Source organism: Poromitra crassiceps, assembly GCF_964638095.1.
Source record: "Poromitra crassiceps genome assembly, chromosome: 3".
In the NCBI taxonomy this organism is placed as follows: domain Eukaryota; kingdom Metazoa; phylum Chordata; class Actinopteri; order Beryciformes; family Melamphaidae; genus Poromitra; species Poromitra crassiceps.
This window is the reverse complement of record NC_139625.1, coordinates 12540961-12565427: the sequence shown is the minus strand read 5'-3', so window position 1 is coordinate 12565427 and position 24467 is coordinate 12540961. Positions and strand designations below refer to the sequence as shown.

At 43.0% G+C, this 24467-nt stretch overlaps 1 protein-coding gene across 1 annotated transcript; it reads right to left on the bottom strand.

The window, feature by feature from the left end:
* Positions 1-1343: 1343 nt before the first annotated feature.
* gyg2 (glycogenin 2) lies at positions 1344-23751 on the bottom strand (the record flags this gene model as incomplete). The annotated part of the gene is made up of 10 exons (XM_083632919.1): positions 1344-1460; positions 2330-2443; positions 3269-3388; positions 3889-4008; positions 7656-7842; positions 9396-9522; positions 12358-12520; positions 19373-19547; positions 21760-21898; positions 23472-23751. The coding sequence occupies 10 exons, from the start codon at positions 23749-23751 to the stop codon at positions 1344-1346; spliced, it is 1542 nt and encodes a 513-aa protein (XP_083489045.1).
* Positions 23752-24467: the final 716 nt, after the last annotated feature.

Here is a 24467-nt window from a genome sequence, read left to right as displayed (position 1 = left end):
TCCATAGGATCCCATTAAGGCTGAAAAAAGTATAAAACTTACAGTATACTGCGATCTCTCAAAAAGTACAAAAGGTATCAAAAAGCTGAATAATAAAGTACTAAAAGTGTGGACCCGTTTAAAGTTTGAATGGAGTTAGAGTTGTAGTTAGAGTTCAAAGACTGCATGGCTTGAACAGTTCTCCCATAGACTTATACAGGTATTAAAAAGTTGTGTGCTGTGTTTCTTCCTCCAGATTGTGGCCACAACAAAAACGTTATGTGACTGAAACTAGGGGTGTCACGATACACTCAGTTCACGATACGATACGTATCACGATACTGGGTTCACGATAACGATACGATACGATACGATTTTAACAATATTTTTTTAAACTTGAATAATGACAATATATGACTGGAAAAGTAGTATTTTATTTGAAATGCACAAATACAAAACATGCTGTTGTGGGAAATTGTTATTACAATAACATCTAGAAAAAACATGAGATTGGAGATAAGGCTTATCTTGAAATAGAATGAGTTACACCGTCACTTAGATTTACTTTGAACTAAAAGGTTTCTCAGCAGTATAAATTCTCATTATGCATCTTCAGTTTTTCTTCAAACTCAAACAACAAGACTTTTCTTAGTCTATTTTTTATGCATCTTCAGTTTTTCCTGTCAAGTAAACAGTTTTGCCAGAAACTCAATTGAATGGTTTCTCTCCTGTATAACTTCTCATGTGTCTCTTCAGAGACTTGTTCAACTGAACTACTTTCCACACATTGAACTTCAACAAACAAAGACGTTTCTTTGTCTATTTTTGAAAAAAAAAAGAAAAAAAAAAAAAAAATTGCGATATGAGATTTCATCTCAACGATACATATCGTGACGTTTTACTATCGCGAAATTTCATGGGACGATATATTGTGACACCCCTAATTAAAACCCATGAATAGCAGATGGCCAGTTCAGTACCTTGTAGGCCCTTTTCACAGCAGCCATTTTGAGGTGGTAAAGCAGCTAAGCACCTAAAACAGGCGTAATCAATAACATTAATGAGGGCCCTGGCACTGGAACACCTAAATGGAATGGAACCATCATTAATGGTATTGGTTGCGCCTGCTTTACTCCCTGCTTTACCACCTCAAAATGTTTGCTGTGAAAAGGGTCTATATAATGTGACATCATCCGGCACCAAAGACCAGCCTATAGCAGATGGCCAGTTCAAGGCTTTACCACAGATTTGCAGATTTGGGTTTGGTTTAGTCACTCTTTAAGCTCTATAGTCTCAGCGTAACTGAAAGCTCATCAAATTCACACTGGACCCAGATGTGTCTGACATCAGTGAGGTGCTCCATGCTATTCCAGGAAGAGGTCCAGTTTCCTCTGGATGTGACTGAAGGCGTCTCTGCCCAGGTAGTCAGCATGGCCCGCCTCCCATAGCCTGCGATGCTCCGCCTCCACCTCAACACACCTCTGCTGATACAACAATACAATAACAAGTGGCACTATGTTAAAGCAGCTATACGAGCAAGATTTTCGATTGTTATTAAACAGTCTAAATTGAATATCGATGCCTCACATCTTACCTATAATAGTAGACGAGACCAACACCGAGTAGTCTCGCTTGAACGCCGAGTGAATCGGCCAGTGTTGTTTGATGATTATAGTCTGTGTGCGGGCCGGGGCAGATCAGGAAGTGAAATTAAATGGTTTGCGGCAGCCACTTCGGCCATAACCACAAAATTACAAAATTACTTTCAAACAAACTGTTAGAATATAACGAGAGATGTTCGCGAGAGTAGAAAGCCCTTTAGCGAGGAAAGCCATCCTTCTTGTTTTGGGTCTGTTGTTTTGCAGCTGTACACATTTGCTAGGCAGAGCAAAACAGTTTACGGCCGTAGCAGCAGACCCAAAACAGCTGTCGTCGCTACTTTCTGCTCTCGCGAACATCTCTCGTTATATTCTAACAGTTTGTTTGAAAGTAATTTTGTAATTTTGTGGTTATGGCCGAAGTGGCTGCCGCAAACCATTTCATTTCACTTCCTGATCTGCCCCGGCCTGCAGACAGACTAATCATCAAGATCGGCATTCAAGCGAGACTACTCGGCGTTGGTCTCGTCTACTATTACAGGTAAGATGTGAGGCATCGATATTCAATTTAGACTGTTTAATAACAATCGAAAATCTTGCTCGTAGCTGCTTTAATTTGCATTGTCCCTATGAAATAAGTAAATAAGTAAGTAAATTAATAAATAAGTAAATAAAAATAAAATAAAAAAATAAAACTTTCATATGAATCGAACTGTGATTTGTGATTGTATAGAAATAAATGGTTCACATACATGTTCTGTATGGGCTTCTGAGGCGCCCTCTGCACACATAGGTGGCTCCTGGCTCCCCGGCTTCCCCGACTCTGCTGGCTTGTCCTCCAACAGTGTGTTATCTGGGTGTGAACACTACAGCCACCACAAAACATCATGTCACATGACATGTTCACATAGACAGAAAACACAGCTAAACGTGTGAACATGTATTTTGTATCATGCCATTAGCTATTATGAAAGCATAAATAGAAGCAGTCCTTGATGTATGTGCGTGGGTGGTGTGTCTTCCTGGAAGGTATTATGCGTCTGCTCAGCATAATATCAGCTGCTTGCATAATCATAATGCTTCAAATGAATCAGAGAAACCCATACATTAACAATCCAATCTACACTCTACCAGAACTAACATAAGAGGCACTTCAGCTGCCTAATGTCCCCTCCACAATCACCATGATGTATTAAACATTACAGCGGATGATAATGAGGCCATTAATTAAGCTAATTAATGCATTAAATGGCAAATATTTCTATATCAGCATACTTGTCTGCACATAAGGCATGAACTCCATATTCTTAAAGCATTGTATTACTTAAAGAAAATCTCTTCATCTGCAATTAATATGCACATTTATGCAGCAATGTGCTCCAAAAGCGAATCAGATCATTCGCTAGTTCGCTAGTTTTCACAAGGAAGAAAAAAACATTCTTATCTTAACATAGTATAATAGTAATAACAACATTAATAACCAGTAATATTATTTCGCTGGTCCAAAGTACCTGAAACTTTCACAGTGTATTTTTGGATGCCCACTAAATCCATGTATGGAAAAAAAGAAAAAAGAAAATGGCCGAATTTGGAGATAAGAGGTTCACGCCGAACAGTGACAAATCTTGAGTTATCCTCCGTTTTTTCTGCACAATATCACTATAAATCAAACAGTCGATCTCTAAACTCACCATCTCCCTCTCTTCAGGCGGTGAATGGGGCTTTTCGGCAGGCTGTGAAAAACACACAAGCAGCGAGTTGGAAACGTCCAGGTTTTCCCTGAGCGCCATCTTGGCGTCACTCTCCTGGATCTGCACAACCAGAGAGGCATGTTAGAGGTAGAGTTGTGTTAACCAGAGAGTTAGGTTAGAGTTAGAGTTATGTTAGCCAGAGAGTTAGGTTAGAGGTAGAGTTATGTTAGCCAGAGAGTTAGGTTAGAGTTAGAGTTATCTTAGCCAGAGAGTTAGGTTAGAGTTAGAGTTATGTTTACCAGAGAGTTAGGTTAGAGTTAGGTTAACCAGAGAGTTAGGTTAGAATTATGTTACATGTAGCCTAGTGCATGCATTGTGTAGCTACAGTGCCTCATTGCAAACGAGGAAGTAACTTCAGTTACTCTTGGTCAATTTGGTTAATCTTTGTTAGATCTCAGTGTGTGGATTTACTTTGAAAATGGCCGTTTCCAGTAATTTTGGATTATTATTTCATCGCATGTACATATCACAACATGTAGGCTACATGTGAGTGTTTCTGGCGCTGTCATTTTTTTCTGCACAATATCACTATAAATGTAACACTCGATCTCTAAACTCACCATCTCCCTCTCTTCAGGCGGTGAATGGGGCTTTTCGGCAGGCTGTGAAAAACACACAAGCAGCGAGTTGGAAACGTCCAGGTTTTCCCTGAGTGCCATCTTGGCGTCACTCTCCTGGATCTGCACAACCAGAGAGGCATGTTAGAGGTAGAGTTATGTTTACCTAGAGAGTTAGGTTAGAGTTAGAGTTATGTTAGCCAGAGAGTTAGGTTAGAGTTAGAGTTATGTTAACCAGAGAGTTAGGTTAGAGTTAGAGTTATGTTAGCCAGAGAGTTAGGTTAGAGTTAAAGTTATGTTAACCAGAGAGTTAGGTTAGAGTTGAGTTATGTTAACCAGAGAGTTAGGTTAGAGTTAGAGTTATGTTAGCCAGAGAGTTAGGTTAGAGTTAGAGTTATCTTAGCCAGAGAGTTAGTTAGAATTATGTTAACCAGAGAGTTAGGTTAGAGTTAGAGTTATGTTAACCAGAGAGTTAGGTTAGAGTTAGAGTTATCATGTTAACCAGAGAGTTAGGTTAGAGTTAGGTTAACCAGAGAGTTAGGTTAGAATTATGTTACATGTAGCCTAGTGCATGCATTGTGTCCCAGCGCCTCATTGCAAAGGAGGAAGTAACTTCAGTTACTCTTGGTCAGTTTGGTTAATCTTTGTTAGATCTCGGCGTGTGAATTTACTTTGAAAATGGCCGTTTCCAGTCATTTTGGATTATTATTTCATTGCATGTACATGTCACAACATGTACAGAGTGTTTCTGGCGCTGTTGCAATGTGTACTTTCGGCAACTATGTGCTACCATTGTAACGCTAGCAAAGTAGCAGCGACCGGGCTGTACCGCCCTTTGTAGGGAACGTACACGATAAAGACATCCACACTATCCATTTACTGTCGGCAATATGGCAAATCTCCCGAAAAGTGGGCCTATAACTTTCCACATCCCACTAGTTGAATATTGGACAGGGATTGGCTTCTAAACTATTTGTGATGTCATGAATCATGCTCGTACTGTCGGCCCACCCCCTAAAAATGTGATTTCAGTGAGCTCTGAGAAACGTTCCACTTTCAGCAGATGAATGTGAAAACAGCCGTAGTGTCAAACTCTGCACAGACATCATTCTGCACGGTGAAACTCAAACATGAAACTGAAGGAACATATTTTTTGACTTTAGGGGGTCTAAGATTCTTTAAAGTCACCCTTTGCCTTGATGGAAAAGCAAAGGCTTTGCAATGTATACATAGGATCAACTGCACTATTTATATTTACCTAAGAAACACATTTCAGGCATTTAAGCATAAGCCTTTAAGAGCAAAGGCGAATGGAAAACATTTAATCAGGTGTGTTCACAGTTTTGACTGGTAGTGAATGTAGGATTATATAGGATTCACTAAATACAACATGGCTACACACACACTGCGAAAAATATATTTAATTCGGTGCGGCTGTAGCTCAGGAGGTAGAGCGGGCGGTATATATATATTTATAAAACGGCTCTCTCAAATCAAGCAATCTGATTGGTTCACAGCCATTGTATAAATCCCGTAACCCACTCCAATAACCCATGGCCATGGGTTATGAGTTGCCATGGCAACTCTCTTACTAAAAGGCTTTGGTTACCTCAAATGACAATGTAGAAAAAACAAATGGCGGAGACAGCTGTCAGATCCTTGTGAATCGATCTTCGCTTATAACTTTACTAATACTTCGCAGAAAATTATGTTTTGTACAAGAATAGACGCGGGCTAATGTCTTCTTTACCCCGCATTTAACCCCGTAACGTTAGTTGGTGTCGGGCTTTGCAGAAAGCTCTCAGCTTCTCAGCAAGCGCTGAGAATGCAGCGCTGCGCTCGAGCTGCGTGTCGGGCTTTCCAGAAAGCTCTCAGCTTCTCAGCAAGCACCAGGATTGGCCAATGTCAACTTCAGTCTCCAGAACGATCCAATCAAATCACCCGCACGTTCTTGCGGTCCCGCCTTACAGTAGTGTTTCAACTGACTCTACCAGAATGCCATGCCAGTCGGACTTATAGTATTATTATTATTATTATATTATCATACTTGGAAACCGTGCCGCCTCGTGGGATAACAGCTGATCAGCGGGATATATTTGCCACAACACACTGGCTCTCATGCTATATTGCTTATATATATATATATATATATATATATATATATATATATATATATATATATATATATATATATATATATATATATATATATATATATATATATATATAACCTTATATATTACCGTATTACCGTATTACCGACAGACAGCTAAATCATTCAATCCAACCCATGATGGCAATACATTTAATTCTTATTATTATATCATTTATTTTACCACATTTTGAAAGTTTGCCTTAACTTTGCTTAGTTGGACGGAAACACAGATGTTGTGGCTTCCGTTGAGTTGTTCAATATGAAATGATAAAAAAAACAACGTATTCCTGTCATATTGCCTTGGCACCCAGATGAAGAATGAACAGAAGTGAATGAGAACACTTGTTTTATCAATAAGCTTGCATTCCCATTGGGTTTCATTGAACTAAATCAACAGTCAACCTTTTTATGGACTATGGCGATGTAATTTATATGCACTCTCCTGCACCTCTGGATGCAGTCCATCATTCCACCCTCAGCTTCAGAACTGGGGATGCCTTTAGAACATTGTACTGTATATTATTATGAGATAGTTGGGTGGCAGTCCTTGGCAGTGAGAAGAGAACAGCACTATATTGTACTTATTTACAAAGCACTTCTTGGCAAACTTTTGGGGTATCTCACATGTCTTTTGAACTATAAATCATTGTCACACAGCACGAGGTCCCAAGACGTTTTGCTTCTTGAAATTCATCCTCTTCATACTGAGATTGGGAAACTGGCTTTTTAAGCTCCACACAAATGGAAAAAGCTGCAGAAACTTGTGAGAAAAGTGAACCACTTTTAATCAATTTAACTCTTTGTTGACTGGCAGAACAGTGTGAACGCATGTTTTTGAACTGATGTTGTCCCTTACAGGGACGCGGGAAGTGGGGGTGCTTAGGGTGCTGCAGCACCCTTTGCTGTTTTATTGGAATTGCAATGTCAAAAAAAAAGAAAAGGAATTGCAATGTCAATAAAAAAAAAGATAAAAATGTGTTTTGTATGCTTTATACTGCAATATTTAGGGTTTAGTTGAAGACTATGAGCAAAGTAATGAGGGAGGAGATGTTATTTGTTATGTTTAGTTTATAATAATAAGATCATAAAATATTATAATAATAATAAGTTCAGTGTTTCTGCCTGTGTTGCTGTCTGTTGTAGTGTAAAATGACCAAAAGGTGGTGAAAAGTGAGTGAGAAAAGGAGAAAATACTGAATAATGACATCACAACAGTATAATCCTAATGTTAATTTAAAATGAGATATTCCTCTAAATAAGACAAAAAAAACATCCAAACGTCCAAAAAACTTTCCCCGCCACCGAGAGACCCTTCCATGCAGCAGCACCCCCTACTTAAACAGAGTTCCAGCGTCCCTGGTCCCTATGTTGTTGTCTTTGTTCTGTTTGTTATATAATCTGCTGTGGTTTACTGTAACTCTCATGTGCCTTTATTTGTGTGCTTTTATTGTTTCTATATATGATTTTTTGTATACTGTAACGTTTGTGTGCTTTTATTGTTTTTATGTATACGTACTGTGATCAGGGCATCCTTGCAAAATGGCCTTCCCCGATTAAATAAAGATTATAAATGAATAAAAATAAACAAGTTTTCAAAGCGCATCGGCACCCATACTTGTTGCAGTTGCTCACAGTCTTCACTGGACTGTGTCTCTGGTGGGACGGGGGTTGCATGGCTGAGGTACTGGTTCCACCACTGGGCGACGAACCGACCCGTACTGCTGTCTGACTGGGAGCCTGAGCAGCAGTTCCATGGCTTCACTGCTCCTTGGAAATGGACAATCTTTGCACTGTGGCCAAACCTGTGCAGAAACACAACTCCAGCATGTTGATTCATCGCACTGATCAAAAGTCTATCAGTGGCTAGAGGATTAACATGACAAGGATACATACATACATACATACATACATACATACATACATAGGCTACATACATACATACATACATACATACATACATACATACATATACATACATACATACATACATACATACATACATACATACATACATACATACATACATACATACATACATACATACATACATACATACAAACGGCAACCTGCACAAACATTTAAAACGGGTGTAAATATAGAGAAAGTCGAAATGTATGAATTTGAAAAATTGGACAGAAAATTCTCCACATTGCATCTTTTTGTATTGTTACATTGTATCGTATTGCATTGGATCATATTGTATTTTATTGTAGTGCATTATATCATATCATATCATATCATATCATATGAAATTATATGTTATTGTATCATACCGTATTGTATTATATGATCTGTACTGTAGTTCTCCATAGCTGTACCTACTGCATCATTTTGTGACATCAGAACCTAAATATACCTATATACCTCCCTGAAATGTCCTCCACAGTGCACACAAAGTAGATTCAGTGAACCCTCAGTCAGTTTGCACAGACAGGAGCGTGACCCCATTGACCTTGTATTGGTTTGTGGGTAACTATCTGGAGCTAGTAGGCTATATGAGGAACAGCATGGATTGTGGTGAGAAAGGAATCTACCAATCAGCATCATCATTACTAAGTAGCAATTAGCAAATAGGGCTAGGGCTCCAAAAATCAGAAATAACCCTTGAACTAAATACTTACAGTTTTGTTTTCTAATTCTGCGTTAGCGCCCGTTTTGCACTGGAATTGTGCCGTGCAAAGCCCTAATAATAATAATTGTGGGCTTGTCGGCCCACTGCGCCCGCTGCGCTTCGCGTCATCTCGGCACAAACCTCCATAGGCGTGTTTATGCCCAAAACAGTATTCACAAGTGTGAGATCACTCCCCTTAAAAGCCACAGCGTCACCGCCATCACGTCTGTGACAGCAGCTTCTTTCTTGCTGAGTGCAAGCAGAGGGACAGAGTGAGAGAGAGAGATAAAAGAGAGAGTGGGAGAGGGAGAGAGAGAGAGGGGGGGGGGGGGGGAGAGAACGAGAGAGGGAAGAGAGAGGGAGAGAATTGCAGGATGAACCAGTTCGGATTCGTAACGAAAATTGATGCTGACGGAACCATCCATTTAAAACACACCAAAGGGCAGCCGCGCAGTTATGCAGTGAATATCCCCATGTCCCAAAGCATGTGCTTAGGCTACTGTAATTAGTCGTTTCGTTCATATAGGCTATAACATACACATTTAAAAATATTCATTTCTTTAATAGGGTAGGGATGTGTGAGATTTGAATTCTAGCCTAGAACTTTGATTTTTCTTATATATCAGACACAGATTTGTCATTCCTACCTGACATGTAAAAGGTGGTAGGCTACAGTCCATTCCACAAATAAGCTGTGTATAAAGGAGAATAGCCGCGTGCAGGCGGCAGTGCAGGAACACTCACTGTTGGAAAGCAGGGAGGTAGGTGTACACTGTGTTGGCACTGAGGTTGTACACAAAGGGCAGGTGTTTACTGATGTCTGTCACTGCCCAGCTACTGAAGAACGTGTTGAGGAGGCCCTGGTCCCCTCCTGTATGCAGCACAAGACACACAGAAAGAAGGCTGGATATCAAATGTCAATCTATTCCATACGGGAGAGGGACAAAATAACAGAAGCAGCAGATGTACAAAGACTAGCAGCTACACAGGGGATCAGATCATACAGAGGTAGGCTACAAACAGGCCAAATAGTGGGTGTGTGAATTACAGGAGCATCGCCCCCCAAAGCCACAAAATGATCTCATTTGACCATTTGACCACATTAACAACTAGAAGTGGAATCGGAGAACAGAGACCTCCGCCAATAAGGCCAAAAGTCCAGTCTAGATATGCAATTTTCGTGAGTCGGATCGGATCCACTCCAAAATGTAAGGGGTCCTTCCTTGGCCCGTGCTACACCCTTCCACCAAGTTTCATGACAATCAGCCGAATAGTTTTTTCCGTAATCCAGTTAACAAACAAAGAGACAGACAGACAAATTGGCACTGAAAAGCCAACCTCCTTGGCTGAGGTAACAAAGTGCAAATGCATTGTGTCAGTCCTCATACAGGAGCTATTGACTCATTGAGTTTATTTGATTCTCGCTCACAGCATTCACTGAATAAAAAGCAGAATTCACACACAGAACTGCTAAGATCTAGCTAAAAACAAGGAAATAGATATTTAAAAAAAATTAGATTTCATATCACAGATCTAACTAAAAACAAGAAAATAGATTATAAAAATAGATTACATATCACAGGTCACATTTCAGGACATAAAAACACATAATACATCAAAACACAGACATAAGAGTATCTTAAGACTGAGTATTTAAGCATTATACATTGTGTCCTCATCCATATACACCTCCCGAACCATCACCCGTGCCTGTAAGATGATTAAGGACCCCTCCCACCCAGCCCACCCCCTGTTCCTGCCCCTCCCCTCAAGGAGACGCTACAGATCAATTCCCACCAAAACCACCCGCTTCAAAGACAGTTTCTTTCCCACAGCCATACGGACTCTGAACTCCCTCAGCACCCCTCTCCCTCCTCCCCCCTCACCCTAACTATACGTCTGTTGGTCTTGTATCCTGTATTTATGTATTTATTGTTGGAAGTGGGAATGGTGTAACTGTCTAATTGTCTAAATGTATCAATGTCCTGTTTCCATGTTATGTCAGAGGTACAACATCATCTACTGAAACTATACCACCAACCTGGTTGCGTCGCAATAAAAGTATCTGAATCTGAATCTGAATCTGAATGAGCTATGGATACATTGTGTCAGTCAGTCCTCCTCATACAGGAGCTACTATGTAACTAAACGTTGCTGTCTGTTTGTTTTGCTGGTGCAAAAAGGCAGCTCGGACAGTAACATCCTGCCAAAAATGCTTTGGCAGGATACTGTGGGTGGGGAACAAGAGAGGCGAGGTGTTCACTGTCAATTGTAAAGATTGTAAAGTGAAGTGTGTGACAGTAGCCTCCACATTGGGTGAGTCTTGAAACTCCAATAGGGAGGTATGCACCACAACAGCCCCCAACAATATATTAAAGGTCATTTTATGGGACTGTAAACATTGTACGTGGCCCATTTAATGAAGCTGAGACATTCATACATCGTTAGGGGGTTATACCCCCCTTTTTCCATGTCAAGGACACCTAAACGGACACAAATGTGATACGGTTTTGGCCTAGGGTCCCCCATCTGATGAGATTTTAGCTTTTAGATGTTTTATACCAGAAAAGTGTGTGAACCCCATAACCAGAATAGTCATACATTCTGTCATTGCGTTACATATGTATGGAATTATACTGAATATAAATCATTCCCTTTTTGCTGGGGACCCCCTGGAACCTCCTCAAGGACCCCTGGGGGTCACCGGACCCCACTTTGAGAACCACTGGCCTATATACAGTATTGTCACTGTAAATGATTGTCCTGAACAAATGGGTCCTTTTCATTCATTTTGAAACAGAGAAAGGCAGAAAGAAACTGAGAGGAGAATTATGAACACACATTTAGCCCGAGCGGAAGGAATCCTTTTAAAGTGACCTGTGTGTAGCAATATTAATGGCGTACACAGTACCATGTTTTTATCTATTGGGGTGTCACTTTAACATGTCTCGGCACCCCTCCCCATTCTACCCCCTATTCTACCAATGCCTCTTAGCGTTGGCTGCTAATTGATATGACTGAGTGCAGTCTTTTAAATAGCCCATACCTTATTGGTCTTTTTTGCACCTGACAGACATTTGGAGTCTTTTGTGTGGGTGTAATCTCTCTCCTCTTTTTAATGCGTAACATATTATTTCTGAGTGTTTTCCTGTTCTCCAGACAAAGCTTGGAAGAAGGCGCCTCCCTCGCTCAATTCCTGGATGCCTCTGGGATCATGATTATGTTATTTGATCCCATAGACACTCAACTATTGAGCCAAGATCGAAAACTGTATCTATGAACTATCTTTAACCAAATCACACACATTTAGGCTGTTCTATGTGTTCTCCTTTTGATAACTAATGTGATACTCTTTCACTTCTATTCACTCAGCCTCCCATAAAACGGTGTAAAGCCCCCCTGGGGAGGCCCGCCTCCCACTTTGAAAACCCCTGGTCTAGATGGAGGTAAAACGTCAATTCTATTTGATTGTTCATTTATTGTGATTATTGGGCACCTGTATGGCACCGATTTGTGCCATGAGGTCTAACCAAATTGCCATGTCCCAATTGGTTGATTCATTTTCCCTGTTTGCCTATAGAAACAGGCCCCATTGTATTAGCGTCCAGATACCAGATGAAGGTCACTTGACCGAAGCGCTGTATTTCATTTATTAAAAGTTAAGGTGAAGACATTGTGCGGGATCGAGTCTACTGTTTCTACGTACCATCAAAGCTGCCACGCTCCTGGGCATGATCCAGGAGGCGGGCGTGGGTGTCCAGGGAGGGCCGGAAGACAAACACCCCGGAGTTGAAGCAGTCGGGCCAGCCGGGGTCCGGGGCGGCCGACAGCTCTTCTCTCTCAAACAGCTCGTCCACGTTGCACAGCACCTGACAGGGACCCGAGTGACAAGAGGTCAGCACCTAAATAATGGCCAATATAGAGAGCGGCAGGGATGATGTATTTTTGTAGTCGGAACGCGGAAGTCCCGGACTCCCTGGTTCTTCATTGTTTCTGTCTATGGGATTTTTGAATGGGTTTTGGGCGCGATGCTTCAAATAAGGTCTCTGGGCAACGCAAGCTTAATCAAACACGAACCAGTGTTCAGCGGGATAATCTTCACACATGAGGACCACTTTCATGACTTTTGAAGCGTAAATGCGAGCCCTAGAAGTAAAAAGCTTGTGCTAAGCTAATCCAGAACTACACACAGTGTCGCATAGGCTTCCACGTCACGTCACCACTCAACCTGGACTGTTGTTGATGTGTGCGCTGCTGTGCACTGATTACCCCGGGCTGAACCAGGTGAGGGAAAGAGAATTTCCGTGTTCGTCCTTTGAAGTGATGACGTTATTGATGTATTATATCCCCGTCGACTCAACAGCGTAGTCTCATTTAGCCGTTTGCTAGCTAGTGGTCCTCATGTGTGAAGATTATCCTGCTGAAGAGGGGGTACGGTGGTGCAGTGGTAAGCGCTGTCGCCTCACAGCTCGAAGGTCCTGGGTTCGATTCCCACCTGGGACGCTGTGAACGCTGAAGGGATGCGTGCCCGTCCGCATGTCCTCGAGTGCCCACCGCCCAGGTGGAGTCGTCTAAAGCAGTGTTTCCCAACCTTTTCTGGCTTATGTACCCCTTGAGCTGTTTCACCATGCCAATAGTACCCCCTCACTCAGGCGTGTTGATGATTCTCTAAATTTGTTCTATTAAACTCATATTAAAACTTTTAGTATCTAACACGACTGATTATTACATGAAAATAATTTGAATGAATCCCCTTTATAATATAATTCTGGTGGGTTGAAAAAGACCGGGCATGCATACTGTAACGAAGTGGGTTTCGTCCAAGGAACTGGAGACTTGAAGTTGGTACAGGCTTTTTATTCTTGTCTTCACAATACACGCTCCTAGCAGCTAGCTTCGCTGCTAGCTCTGCAACCACCCGGTCAGCTCCCTCGCATAGCCTGACTGGCCTCCGCCCCGGCCGCTGGTCACATATATCCCCTTCCCCCTAGGAACACACCCACACACATTAGTTCCTAGCTGCAGTTGAGACGCTTCTATTGCACATCACATTACAGGTAATACTTGGATTACCTGAAACGCTACATACTCCTCACCCAACATTAGTCGACGCCCACGTCGACACCCACAACCCACACACATCCCCCTGTACCAAAACACACCCAACACAATATTTTTCCCATCACCACATCAAATTATAATTCCCCAACAACCAGTCTTTTCTTTTCAGCACCCCCGTCATAATGTCCAGTTTTTCATTAGGTACTCCGTAATGTCTAGTTTTCCATTAGGTACCCCCATAATGTCTAGTTTCCCATTAGGCACTCCATAATGTCTAGTTTTTCATTATTTCCTTCTTTTTCACACATTTCAATTCAAACACAAGCCCCCACATTTTCCTTAGCTTTTCTTTTAAACCCCATTTCCATCCCCCCTTTTCCCAGCTTCACCAATTCCCCCTGAAGCACTCTTTTCGGTCCCCCCTTTTGTTTGTTCCAGTAGCCAAATGCTCGAACGAGCACCGGATCGACATCCTCGTCCTCCGGTCTCCACTCGCGCCCGTCGACTCTCCAGCTGACCCTGGCGTCGTCCTCCCAGCCTCGCACTCGTTCGTTTTTCCGTCCCCCTCCTCCAGGGTTGAGGACAGCAGAGCGAACACCACCGGCGTCGATCTTCCCCTCGGCTCTCCGCTCGTTTTTCCGTCCCCCTCCTCCAGGGTTGAGGACAGCAGAGCGAACACCACCGGCGTCGATCTTCCCCTCGGCTCTCCGCAGTGCAACGTTAGGGGGTGTATAGCGGTTAGGCTGGGCCGGTTCCCCCGGCGGTAACCCCTCTCGCTCACTCGGAGACACGAGCGTCGCTCTCCCGACTGTAACAACGCTGCAGACGATGTCCCTCTCGCCGCCTGCACGTCTCTCTTCTCCCGCTGTCCCCCGATCTCCGACAGCCTTTTGACACTCTCTAGCCAGGTGTCCAATCTCGCCGCATGCCCAGCAGGCTCCCTGCTGTCCATGTCGTTGTCCCGCATACCCGGTCCGTCTCCCGGGACCGCATCGGCACCACCTCGCCACGTGGCCCGGCTCTCTGCAGGTCCAACACAGTCTCTTCCGTGGCTCCTCCAGCCGCTCTCCCTGCTGCATTATCTCCGCGCTCATCAAGTCCACCCGCTGCATGACTTCTCGCAGCGCCCGCATCACCTCTACTGCCCAGGCAGGAGTCTCTTCTACCAGCCGTCCGACCTCTCTCAACACACGGGCCTCCATGCCCGCCAGCATCGAGCTGATCCCCGCCGTCAGCTCTCCTTTCCTCCCGTTCACCGATGGCCATTCTCCGGAGATACTTGATTCTCCGCGCACCATCGCACGTGGTTGCAGCTAGCAGTTAGCAGTTAGCACCCCTGGTAGCTAACTTACTAGCGCTAGTTTCTAGAGCCAAAAAGCCGCACCACCCGTCTCTTTTGCCGTTCCTTCTCACCCTCTCCCCTCTCGGCCGAATCAGAGGCGTTACCGCTTTACTGTCTGGCACCAATGTAACGAAGTGGGTTTCGTCCAAGGAACTGGAGACTTGAAGTTGGTACAGGCTTTTTATTCTTGTCTTCACAATACACGCTCCTAGCAGCTAGCTTCGCTGCTAGCTCTGCAACCACCCGGTCAGCTCCCTCGCATAGCCTGACTGGCCTCCGCCCCGGCCGCTGGTCACATATATCCCCTTCCCCCTAGGAACACACCCACACACATTAGTTCCTAGCTGCAGTTGAGACGCTTCTATTGCACATCACATTACAGGTAATACTTGGATTACCTGAAACGCTACAATACATAGCATTTTAGAAATGGGCCTATGAAATGACTTGGAATACTGTTTTTTTTTTTTCATTTTGGAAATAAATTGTGATCCTCAATCTTTCCACGTACCCCTTTCAAGCTGCTCAAGTACCCCTAGGGGTACACGTACCCCTGGTTGGGAATCACTGGTCTAAAGGGCCTTTCTGTGTGGAGTTTGCATGTTCTCCCCGTGCCTCCCGGGGGTTTCCTTCATATAGGAACCCCCTTCACAAAAACATGCAATATCCTGGTTGCTAATGTGGTTCCTCCTCTGGTCATTAACTCATTGAATGCCATGGACGTCCTTCGACGTCCAATTAAATAGTGACGTAGAGTGCCACGGACGTCCTTCGACGTCCAATGCGTTTTTTGACGGTGGGACGTCGATCAAAGCCTTCCGCAGCTCCTGTACAACTATAGTAGCTATTGGAGGTCTATAACCTATTTTACAGAACCCTTAGGTGGCGACAGTGCTCTCCAGATTACAGAAATGTCAGGAATACACTGCCTGAAATAGCCTTGATGAAAGAGAACCCGCTCATGCTGCAATCCAGAGCCATGTAGATTGTTCTGGCTGGCAGCCAGTGGCTGCAACTGACGGTGCGTGCGAACACAGTCAATCCGCGCACACAACTGAGTCCTTCTGCCTCTGTCTGTCTGTCAGCATAGTTTCTCCACATGATTAGCCGCTAGAAAAGCAGCAGCGCGACACTGAAAAGCCAAACCTTTCACTGCAGTCCGCGTGTGGCTTCTCCATGTTGCGCTGCCTGGGAGGCGGCGCTTCCCAGGCTTCCTTGACGCTTGGTGCGAGGCTGTGTGTTACTAGTGTGGGGAGGAGTTTTCAGCTGAGGGGGGGGAGGGGGGGTGGGGCACGCAGGGCAGGACACAACTACACCACATCACTACATCAGAAAATATTACCGTATCTAGAGTCAGTGAATGTGCTTGAAATGCTGCATTTCACAAAAGGCTGAATATCTCAGCTTATAATTTGAAATGCCTGAAAACGCTGAAAACAACCTATCTTCTCCGGCTCATAACTAAAGAACGGAAAATGGTATCAATAAACTTTTTTTTGCTGATGATACAATAGAGTCTCCTTGTTCTTTTTGCGTGTTCGGTGTTTACATAGTAATATCACACAATATTCTGTGGGCCTCGAGAAATCACTGAAAACGCTCTGAAAACTCTGGCACTGGGAGCGTCCGTTCTCCAAAAGTGGCTGGCACTCAATGAGTTAAGGGCGCCTGTTCAGAGGGAGGGGAACTGGTTGGAATAGCGTGAATCTCTCACGTGCTATGTCCTACCGGTGAAGCTTCCTCTGTCAGGTGAAAAGAAGCGGCTGGCTAACTGCCCATGTCTCGGAGGAAGCATGGAGCCAGTTTCGGCTCTCCCCAGATCGGCAGAGGGTGGAGTAGCAATCAGGATAAATAAATTGGATTAGCACTAATGGGGGATAAAAATGTGATAAAAAATGGGGGGGGGGATTATCCTGCTGAACACTGGTTCGCGTTTGAATAAGCTTGCGTTAACCACACATTTGAAGCATTGCGCCAAAAACCCATTCAAAATCCCATAGGCGAAAACAGTGAAGAACCGGGAGTGTTAACAAACAAAAACAAACACACAGAGCATCCACAGCAGGCAGAAGGTTAACACTGTAAAAATAGGTACAGCAGGGGTATCCATTTTGCCAAAATTCTAACCCTAACGTCATGCATGTGCACAAATATGTACAATGCAGATCGAATACATGTAACAGCCCAGTATGACCTCAAGAGCCTATAGATACGTCCATCTCTATTGACTCGGCCGCGGCGTTCAAACATGCCCCGTTCACCTGAGAAGATGCCTGTTTGCTCTGAAACGAGCAACAGATTATACCAGAGCCTCTAAGGTCACTATAGGTCAGCGCTGGCTATCGATTTCAATGACATCCTGTTTGACGGCCATGACCGCTGCCTGCTGCCTACACCCAGCCGTTACCCAACGGTTCACAACATGAATGGATGAACCTTCAAAGAGCCAAACACAGCGCGCGTTGACTCTGTGATGGAGTGGAATCTACACAGTGTCATTATTGAGCCAACGTTTCCACGTGTTGCGGTGTGACGTGTGACGTGTGATACAGTATATCTGCTTTGGCCTGCCATTGATGTATTGCTTTATTTAGACAGAGCTCAGTGTGGTTTTCTCTCTATGAGTAATTCCACAGTTAAAAAGTCATTCAAGTTGCCGCGGTGTGCTTTGAGTTCTGTAAAGAAATGAATGACTGTTATGAAAGTTAATTCTCCAGTTGTGGGTAAATTATTTATCTGAACGCGATCCCTTTGTGGTGCAGGGTTGTTATACAATATAAAACCTTTCAGGCTCCAGTGACATTCTTATTTTCCTACTTATATAGTGTCTTGTACTAGTTTGAAGGTCAGCTATACTTATACAAGCTTATCTTGTACCAACGGTTTTAAGCTCTGTCGAGTTTGTTCTTAGAACAGCAGTATGATGACCTCCCAAATGCAGGGGGCGCTATATTAGGTTTCCATACGAAAACACTGGAACAATTGTAATCCAATTTGAGGTACTCTGGAAGTTTCGGAAACAACTTGATTGAAATTTGGGGCAACCTCCGGTCCTGAAAAATGAGGCCAATGCGTAAGCAACTTAAACCTGCATTCTTCCTAATCAGGCTCCAAAAAGAAGTCCGATGATGATGATGATGATGATGATGATGATGATGTGAAAATGAGAATACTTCTCACTTGATTTATGACCTCAGTAAACACTTTCCTAATGAGTTGATGGTCTCCATCACTAGTTTCAAGTCTTCTTCAATACTTCATGATGTTCATTTTGTAATAATGGTCCCATTAGACCAGTGGTTCTCAAATGGGGGTCCGCGGCACTTTGCCAGGGGGTCCTCGAAAAGTTTTCAGGTAAAAAAAAAAAAAAAAAAATTTTTTTTTTTTTTTTTTTTTTATTAAAAAAGAAAATGCTACATGTTACTTATTCCTTCTCAAACTACTTCCTACATGGTGCTAGTCTATCAAAATATCTTGGCTGTCATTGATTGTGTTGCATAGTGGTTTTCTGTACTGTTTTAGGGTTAGGGTTAGGGTTACCCTAATTGTGATATTGTAAATCGCTTTGGACAAAACAAAAGTGTCTGCTAAATGACGTAATGTAAATGTAATGTAATATTTTTTTTTTTGCAAAATCTTCATAGTTCAACGAAAATAGTTTATGCTTTAAATCTAAAATGGTTCATGGATTACATTCTAATAACAAACCTATCAAATTAAAAGTCAAGCACGTTACCGTGGAAACAATTAAGCTTAGCCCAAAATCACAAATCAGAATGAGGGGGTCCCCGGTATATTTTCTATCTTGTAAGGGGTCCTTGGCTGAAAAACATTTGAGAACCTCTGCATTAGACTATGCTTTGGGGGGTGATTGACAGGTCGTCTGTCCAGCGATCGTGTAGCTCGACGATCGTAAACCAATAGCAGGCGGCGCTGCGGCTCTGTAGAAAACCCCTTATCTCGGGCTAGCTGCTTCTGGCTCCAAATAACCAAGATGGCGGCTCCACAAACCAATGGATGACAACACGGTGGCTACGATCATGTTTATAAAGTTATATATTATATTATCAAGAGCTTCATAATGTTAGCTTGCGCCTCTCTTACCTCTAGCCTACTTAGCCAGAAAAACGGTGGTTGTTTGGCTCCGCCCACTGACTTTTACCTCAACAAATGAGATTATTTTGGCCTCCAGAGCAGCGAGGAATGAGAGAATTCCAACACAGTTGTTGTTAGTCACTCTATAATCAAAATGGCTTCTCAGTAACAGATAACATTGATTGCAATTGAAATATGCCAACTGTATCTATGGCAGACTCACAAGTGTGTCTGCGTCCAGGAAGACACACTTGCTGTAGTGGGTGAGGGTCCAGCAGTGGATCTTGGTGAAGGTGACACCGAGCTCAGGACGTCCCAGCAAGGAGAGGTGGACTCGGTCCCTGCTGTCCATCACATCCACCACGATGACCTCATCAAACGCCTGTTCAAGGGCAAACCTTTGGGGGAAGTGAGGATTAGAGTTAGACCATAGGTTTTCAAAGTCTGAGACTGTGGGCCTCCCCCCAGACAAAAGGTCAAGATAGCCAAGATAGCCTGATATTGCTGTTTTGACTTACTTCAGACTACACCAAATACTGAAGGCATTGATTTGTTTCTGATTCTGGGATAGTGGGGAAAAACTGTCAAATTCCTCAAAACTACTGTAGTTCTGAATGATCTCTTTAATCAAATCACACACATTTAGGCTATTCTATGAGATCTATTCTATCTATGTGATCTATTCTATGTGATCTCCTTTTGATAACTAATGTCATATTTTTTCACTTCCATTCACTGAGCCTCTGGAACTGCCCCCCAGATATTGGAGGCCCGCCTCCAATATCTGTTTTTTAAAGGCTGATACATACTGGGATATTTGGATTCAAGTTGCCAGTAGCCGACCCCCCCTCATTACTCTATATATTTAAACTTCCCCATTTTCAGGCCAAAAGATATCTCCCAAAATTCCATGTATTTGGCAGAATGGAAAGGCCTCTGGCATAGCAGTTAGACCATATGGGACCCTCAAACTTTATCTTGTATTGCCGTATTTTTTCATTGCTATATATCATCTATCATCATGTTTTACGTTGTCTTTTGCTGCCCTTAAAGATAGCTCACACAGAGCATCAGAGGTAGCAGCAGGATAGGAAGGAGGGGGGAAGCTGCGATAAATAATTCAATGGAACAAAAAGGATCTTCTTGCTGAAGGTGATAATGTATGATAGAAGATGCTGTTCAGGCAGCGCTCTTGCAACAAATGAATGCGAGAGAGATGCTCCAGGAGTCATTAAAGCTGCAGTATTGGATGAGATGATGGTGACATGGGTTTTGTACGGCGGAAGTATCCTTAAGGACCAAATGTTCTCACATCAGTGGAGCGATACTAGGTTCCATGCTAACACTTGATAGTAGGCCAATAGCATCATCTCCAAGTGAGAAAATAAAAACTCTGAGCATATACAGCTAAGTTGGGCAGTTTTGTAGGCTATAGAAGATTGGTAAAAGGTGTATATAAAATATAAAATAACATTGATGTGAACCAACGCAGGGTATTTTCTCTGATTCCATTGGAAGTGACAGTAATGGGAGACAGTGTGCAGCTAGAAATGACTGCACAGTTGATGCATACGTGGTTCACCTAAATAGTTCTAAAAATAAAGCTATACTGATCTCTCATTTTAGAAATTATGAATCTGTAGGCCATGTAAAATTCACTGTTTTATTACTAAAATGCAGTGTTCTTACTTTGAACTGTATTTATATAGCCTATAGCACCTTTTTTACCGTGTTATAAATTGCTTCACAACCAAAGATAAGATACAGAGAGAGAGAGATCATCTAGGGAAATTTGGGACAAGTACCTAATGTATGTAGTAGTAATCTATGTATGTATGTATTTATTTATTTATTTATTTATTTATTTATTTATTTATTTATTTATTTATAATAAATAAAATAATAAATAATTATTTGATTTTATTTTTTAAGAAGTGAAAAGACGTCACAGAAATGTGTGCCTAAGCGCATCTAGCAGGTCATTTCAGAGCTTAGGCACGCTGACAGAAACAGCCCAGTCATCCATAATCAGCAAGCTATGTAGGCCCTTGAAATTGAATAATATTATGTTATTAGACAGAAGCACAGAAGGAAGTGCGCTAATGTTACATGCACGCTTTCTCCTGCGCGGTGAGGTGGTTGCTGGGTCAGTTCGGTCTAAAGAAAATAGTTCCTACATGAAACTTCTCACAACAAGGTCTGTGGATTATCTTGAGGAACCAGGTCATGATTTCTGGAAAGAGACATTGCTATTGAGTTAGATTGCTGTTTTTCATTTGTTTTTTGCCGCACCACAAGCCGAGTGCCATCCAGTTCCATTGTATTCGAGAGAATGCATCTCTACAGCCGATATCTCCAAAACACGGCAACTCAGGCCAAAGCAATCTAGATGGATAAATAGCACTACAGGTAAGAGGAAAATTACATATTTTTGATTTTGGGGTGAACCGTCTCTTTAATACACCCAAAAATGTGATGTATTCCTAAATTTGCTTTAGTAAATGAATATTGTCAGTGAAAGGTCCTCCCTAGTACAGAGAACTTGATGTTTGATAACTCGCATCCTGCTTTGGATGTCCTGTGTTATGTGTTCATCAGACCATGTCCCACCGTGACTCCTGTGAAACATTCGGCGTAACCATGACAACGATGCGGCGAGTCGTCCCGTGCCGCCTCAGACTCTGAGCCACCACCATGGCTCCCATGCAGTAGGCATTTGTGGTGACCAGGGTCACAAACGCCTCGCCAGCTGCAGAGGGAATGGAGAGGTACGACAATTAGACTGATATCATTGTCTTTTTATTAAAAACAACAACACCCATTTTATTTAGATTTTATTTATTCATATTTTTTTTTACCTTTATTTATACAGGGGGAGTCTCACTGAGAGCAATGCTCTCTTTTTCAGGAGTGCCCTGTTCACATTCACACACACATTCACACCTGGAAGCTGACCAGTACCAACCTTGTGAGGCAGCTGGATTCAAGCGAGATCATGAGATCATGATCACATGACGAATCCATCCTACCACGCTCCAATCTATTGGTTTGAATCCGAACCAGTGGTTTGCACCAATCAGCATCCTAGGAGGCAGCTACGCGTGGGATTTAAGTGTGAGGCCAGCGAGAGTGAGTCCATGGTAGACGTGATCGACAGATGGTTCATCCAATCACCTGCCAGGTATTTTTTTCAGAGCGACTTGTTCCCAGATGGTTATGGGGAAACAAAACATCTGGCAGCGTCAGGTTAGATCAGTACCACCACAGTCTGATAAGTTGGCCACTCAGCAGCTCCACTGGAGCGGTTGGCATTAAGGGCCTTGCTCAAGGGCAACTCAATGGTGGTAATGAGGGAGGGGAAAGCGCTTTTTCAATTTCCCCACCCAGATTTATCCTGCCGCTCCCGGGGATTGAACCGACGACCTTCCAGGCACACAAGCTTCTCTAACCTTTAGGCCACCACTGCCCACAATCAATTCTATAAGCGCCATGAATACAGAGTGATTTTTGCGGAAGCCATATTGATGGTCGTAAAATATATTATTTGAATTTAGATGTTGGAGGATTCTTTTCAAGACTCTTTGAAAAACATGGTAGAACTGAGCTTGGTCATCTGAAAATAGAAATGACTTTTGCAACATCGTCTCATGGGGACAACACCAGTTTCTAGGGAAGTCGGAAAAATGTAAGTTAGTGGGTCAATGATAGAGGATGTTACCTCTTTCACAAGGGTAGCTGTAATTTCATCATCCTGTCCTGCTACTGATAATTTAAGCTTGTCTGATCTTTAGTACCTCACTGGTATCAGGACGTTCCAAAGAACTTAACAGTCACAGCATCAGTCAGTGCCATCCACCTCAGATATGATGCACATCGTTTACATTGATTGTTGAACTGAAAACGTAACTCAACATTACATTGGCTGTCTGTGTTCAGCTCCAAAAGTGATAGTTCAGATTTCTTTGATGTAGGGTTGTATGAGGTACTTGCATACAGTCAGTGTACTACATGCAGTAGAATGCAGCCGGCACGCTCCCAGTTTGGAGACCCTCAGGGTAATAAAAAACAGAAAAACGACATAAAATGCATCCATACTGCTCACCTGGCGTAATCCAAGTCTCCACAAGCCCTGAGATGCCAAGTTGACATGAAAAGACATCATTTACACCCTGTTTTTACCTGAAATATAGCCATGTGCAGCTGGAAGCTCACTTCTATTTTGTCTATTTCTTCGAATAGCTAAGTTGAGCACCTGGCTCAGATCACGGCAGGCAGGGGTATACTAATAGGTGCCATCGCCTCTGTCGGCAATACGAGCTCACCAGAGGGCGACGGATGGGAAATATAACGTACGTTGTCATTATAGGTAACGAACGTATTATGACCACCATCGGAGCCCTCTGGTTTTGAGGCCTGCCGTTCCTCTCCCGCGTCAGTCAGCTGAATTGACCGGTATGAGAGGGTCAGGCGAGTGTCCGTGCTTTCATATGGACGACTGTCACCTGATTGGTTGAAAGTGCATTTGGGTCCGTGTCGAGATAATCCTTTCACAGGATTGGCCAAGGCAATACGAGCCCACCAGAGGGCTCCGATGGTGGTCATGTACAGTAACTAAGGTTATAATGACATAACCTATGTGATGTGTTGTTGTTGTGGCAGATGTGTCAGGGCTATATTTTCACTGGACTGGCATCTAACCTTTTTGTCTACAGCTATCCTCAAGCCGCCGGGCATCGCTGTAGTGTTACATTTCAACTGGCACCACCATATTCTGGCAGTCTCCGACACTGTGGCCTGCCAGGCATGATGATGGCACATCACCGAGTCTATTCTGACTCCCTGGTGAAGTGGGTCACTGTGTTCTATAGAGTTGAACAGCTCTGTGGGGCAGGAGGAATTACAATACCGTTTCTCGGGGTTCAGCACAGAATTTGGGGTGCAATTTTTTTGAGGGAGCTTGACTCTTGTTTTTGTACATGTTAGGCTACACAACCATCCTAGAAAGGGTCAACCAGCTGGCCCAACCACTAAGGCTGGGTATCATTAAAAAAAACAATACCAATACTAATACCAGTACCCTTAAAGTGACACCGAAAAAATAGAGTACTTTATTCGACTTTATTCCATCAAATACAACGCAATCAACTTCACCAGTCACCACAGACTGTATGGGTTGTAGCTGCTGCGGTAGTCGGCCAATCACGTCGCATTAAATCAAAGAATGCTTGCAGTGATTGGCTGTGAGCAAAACCATACAAATAACTTTTTGTACTCGATCTGTGTACAAAAAGGATCAAATGCAGGTATCGTTTGACTGG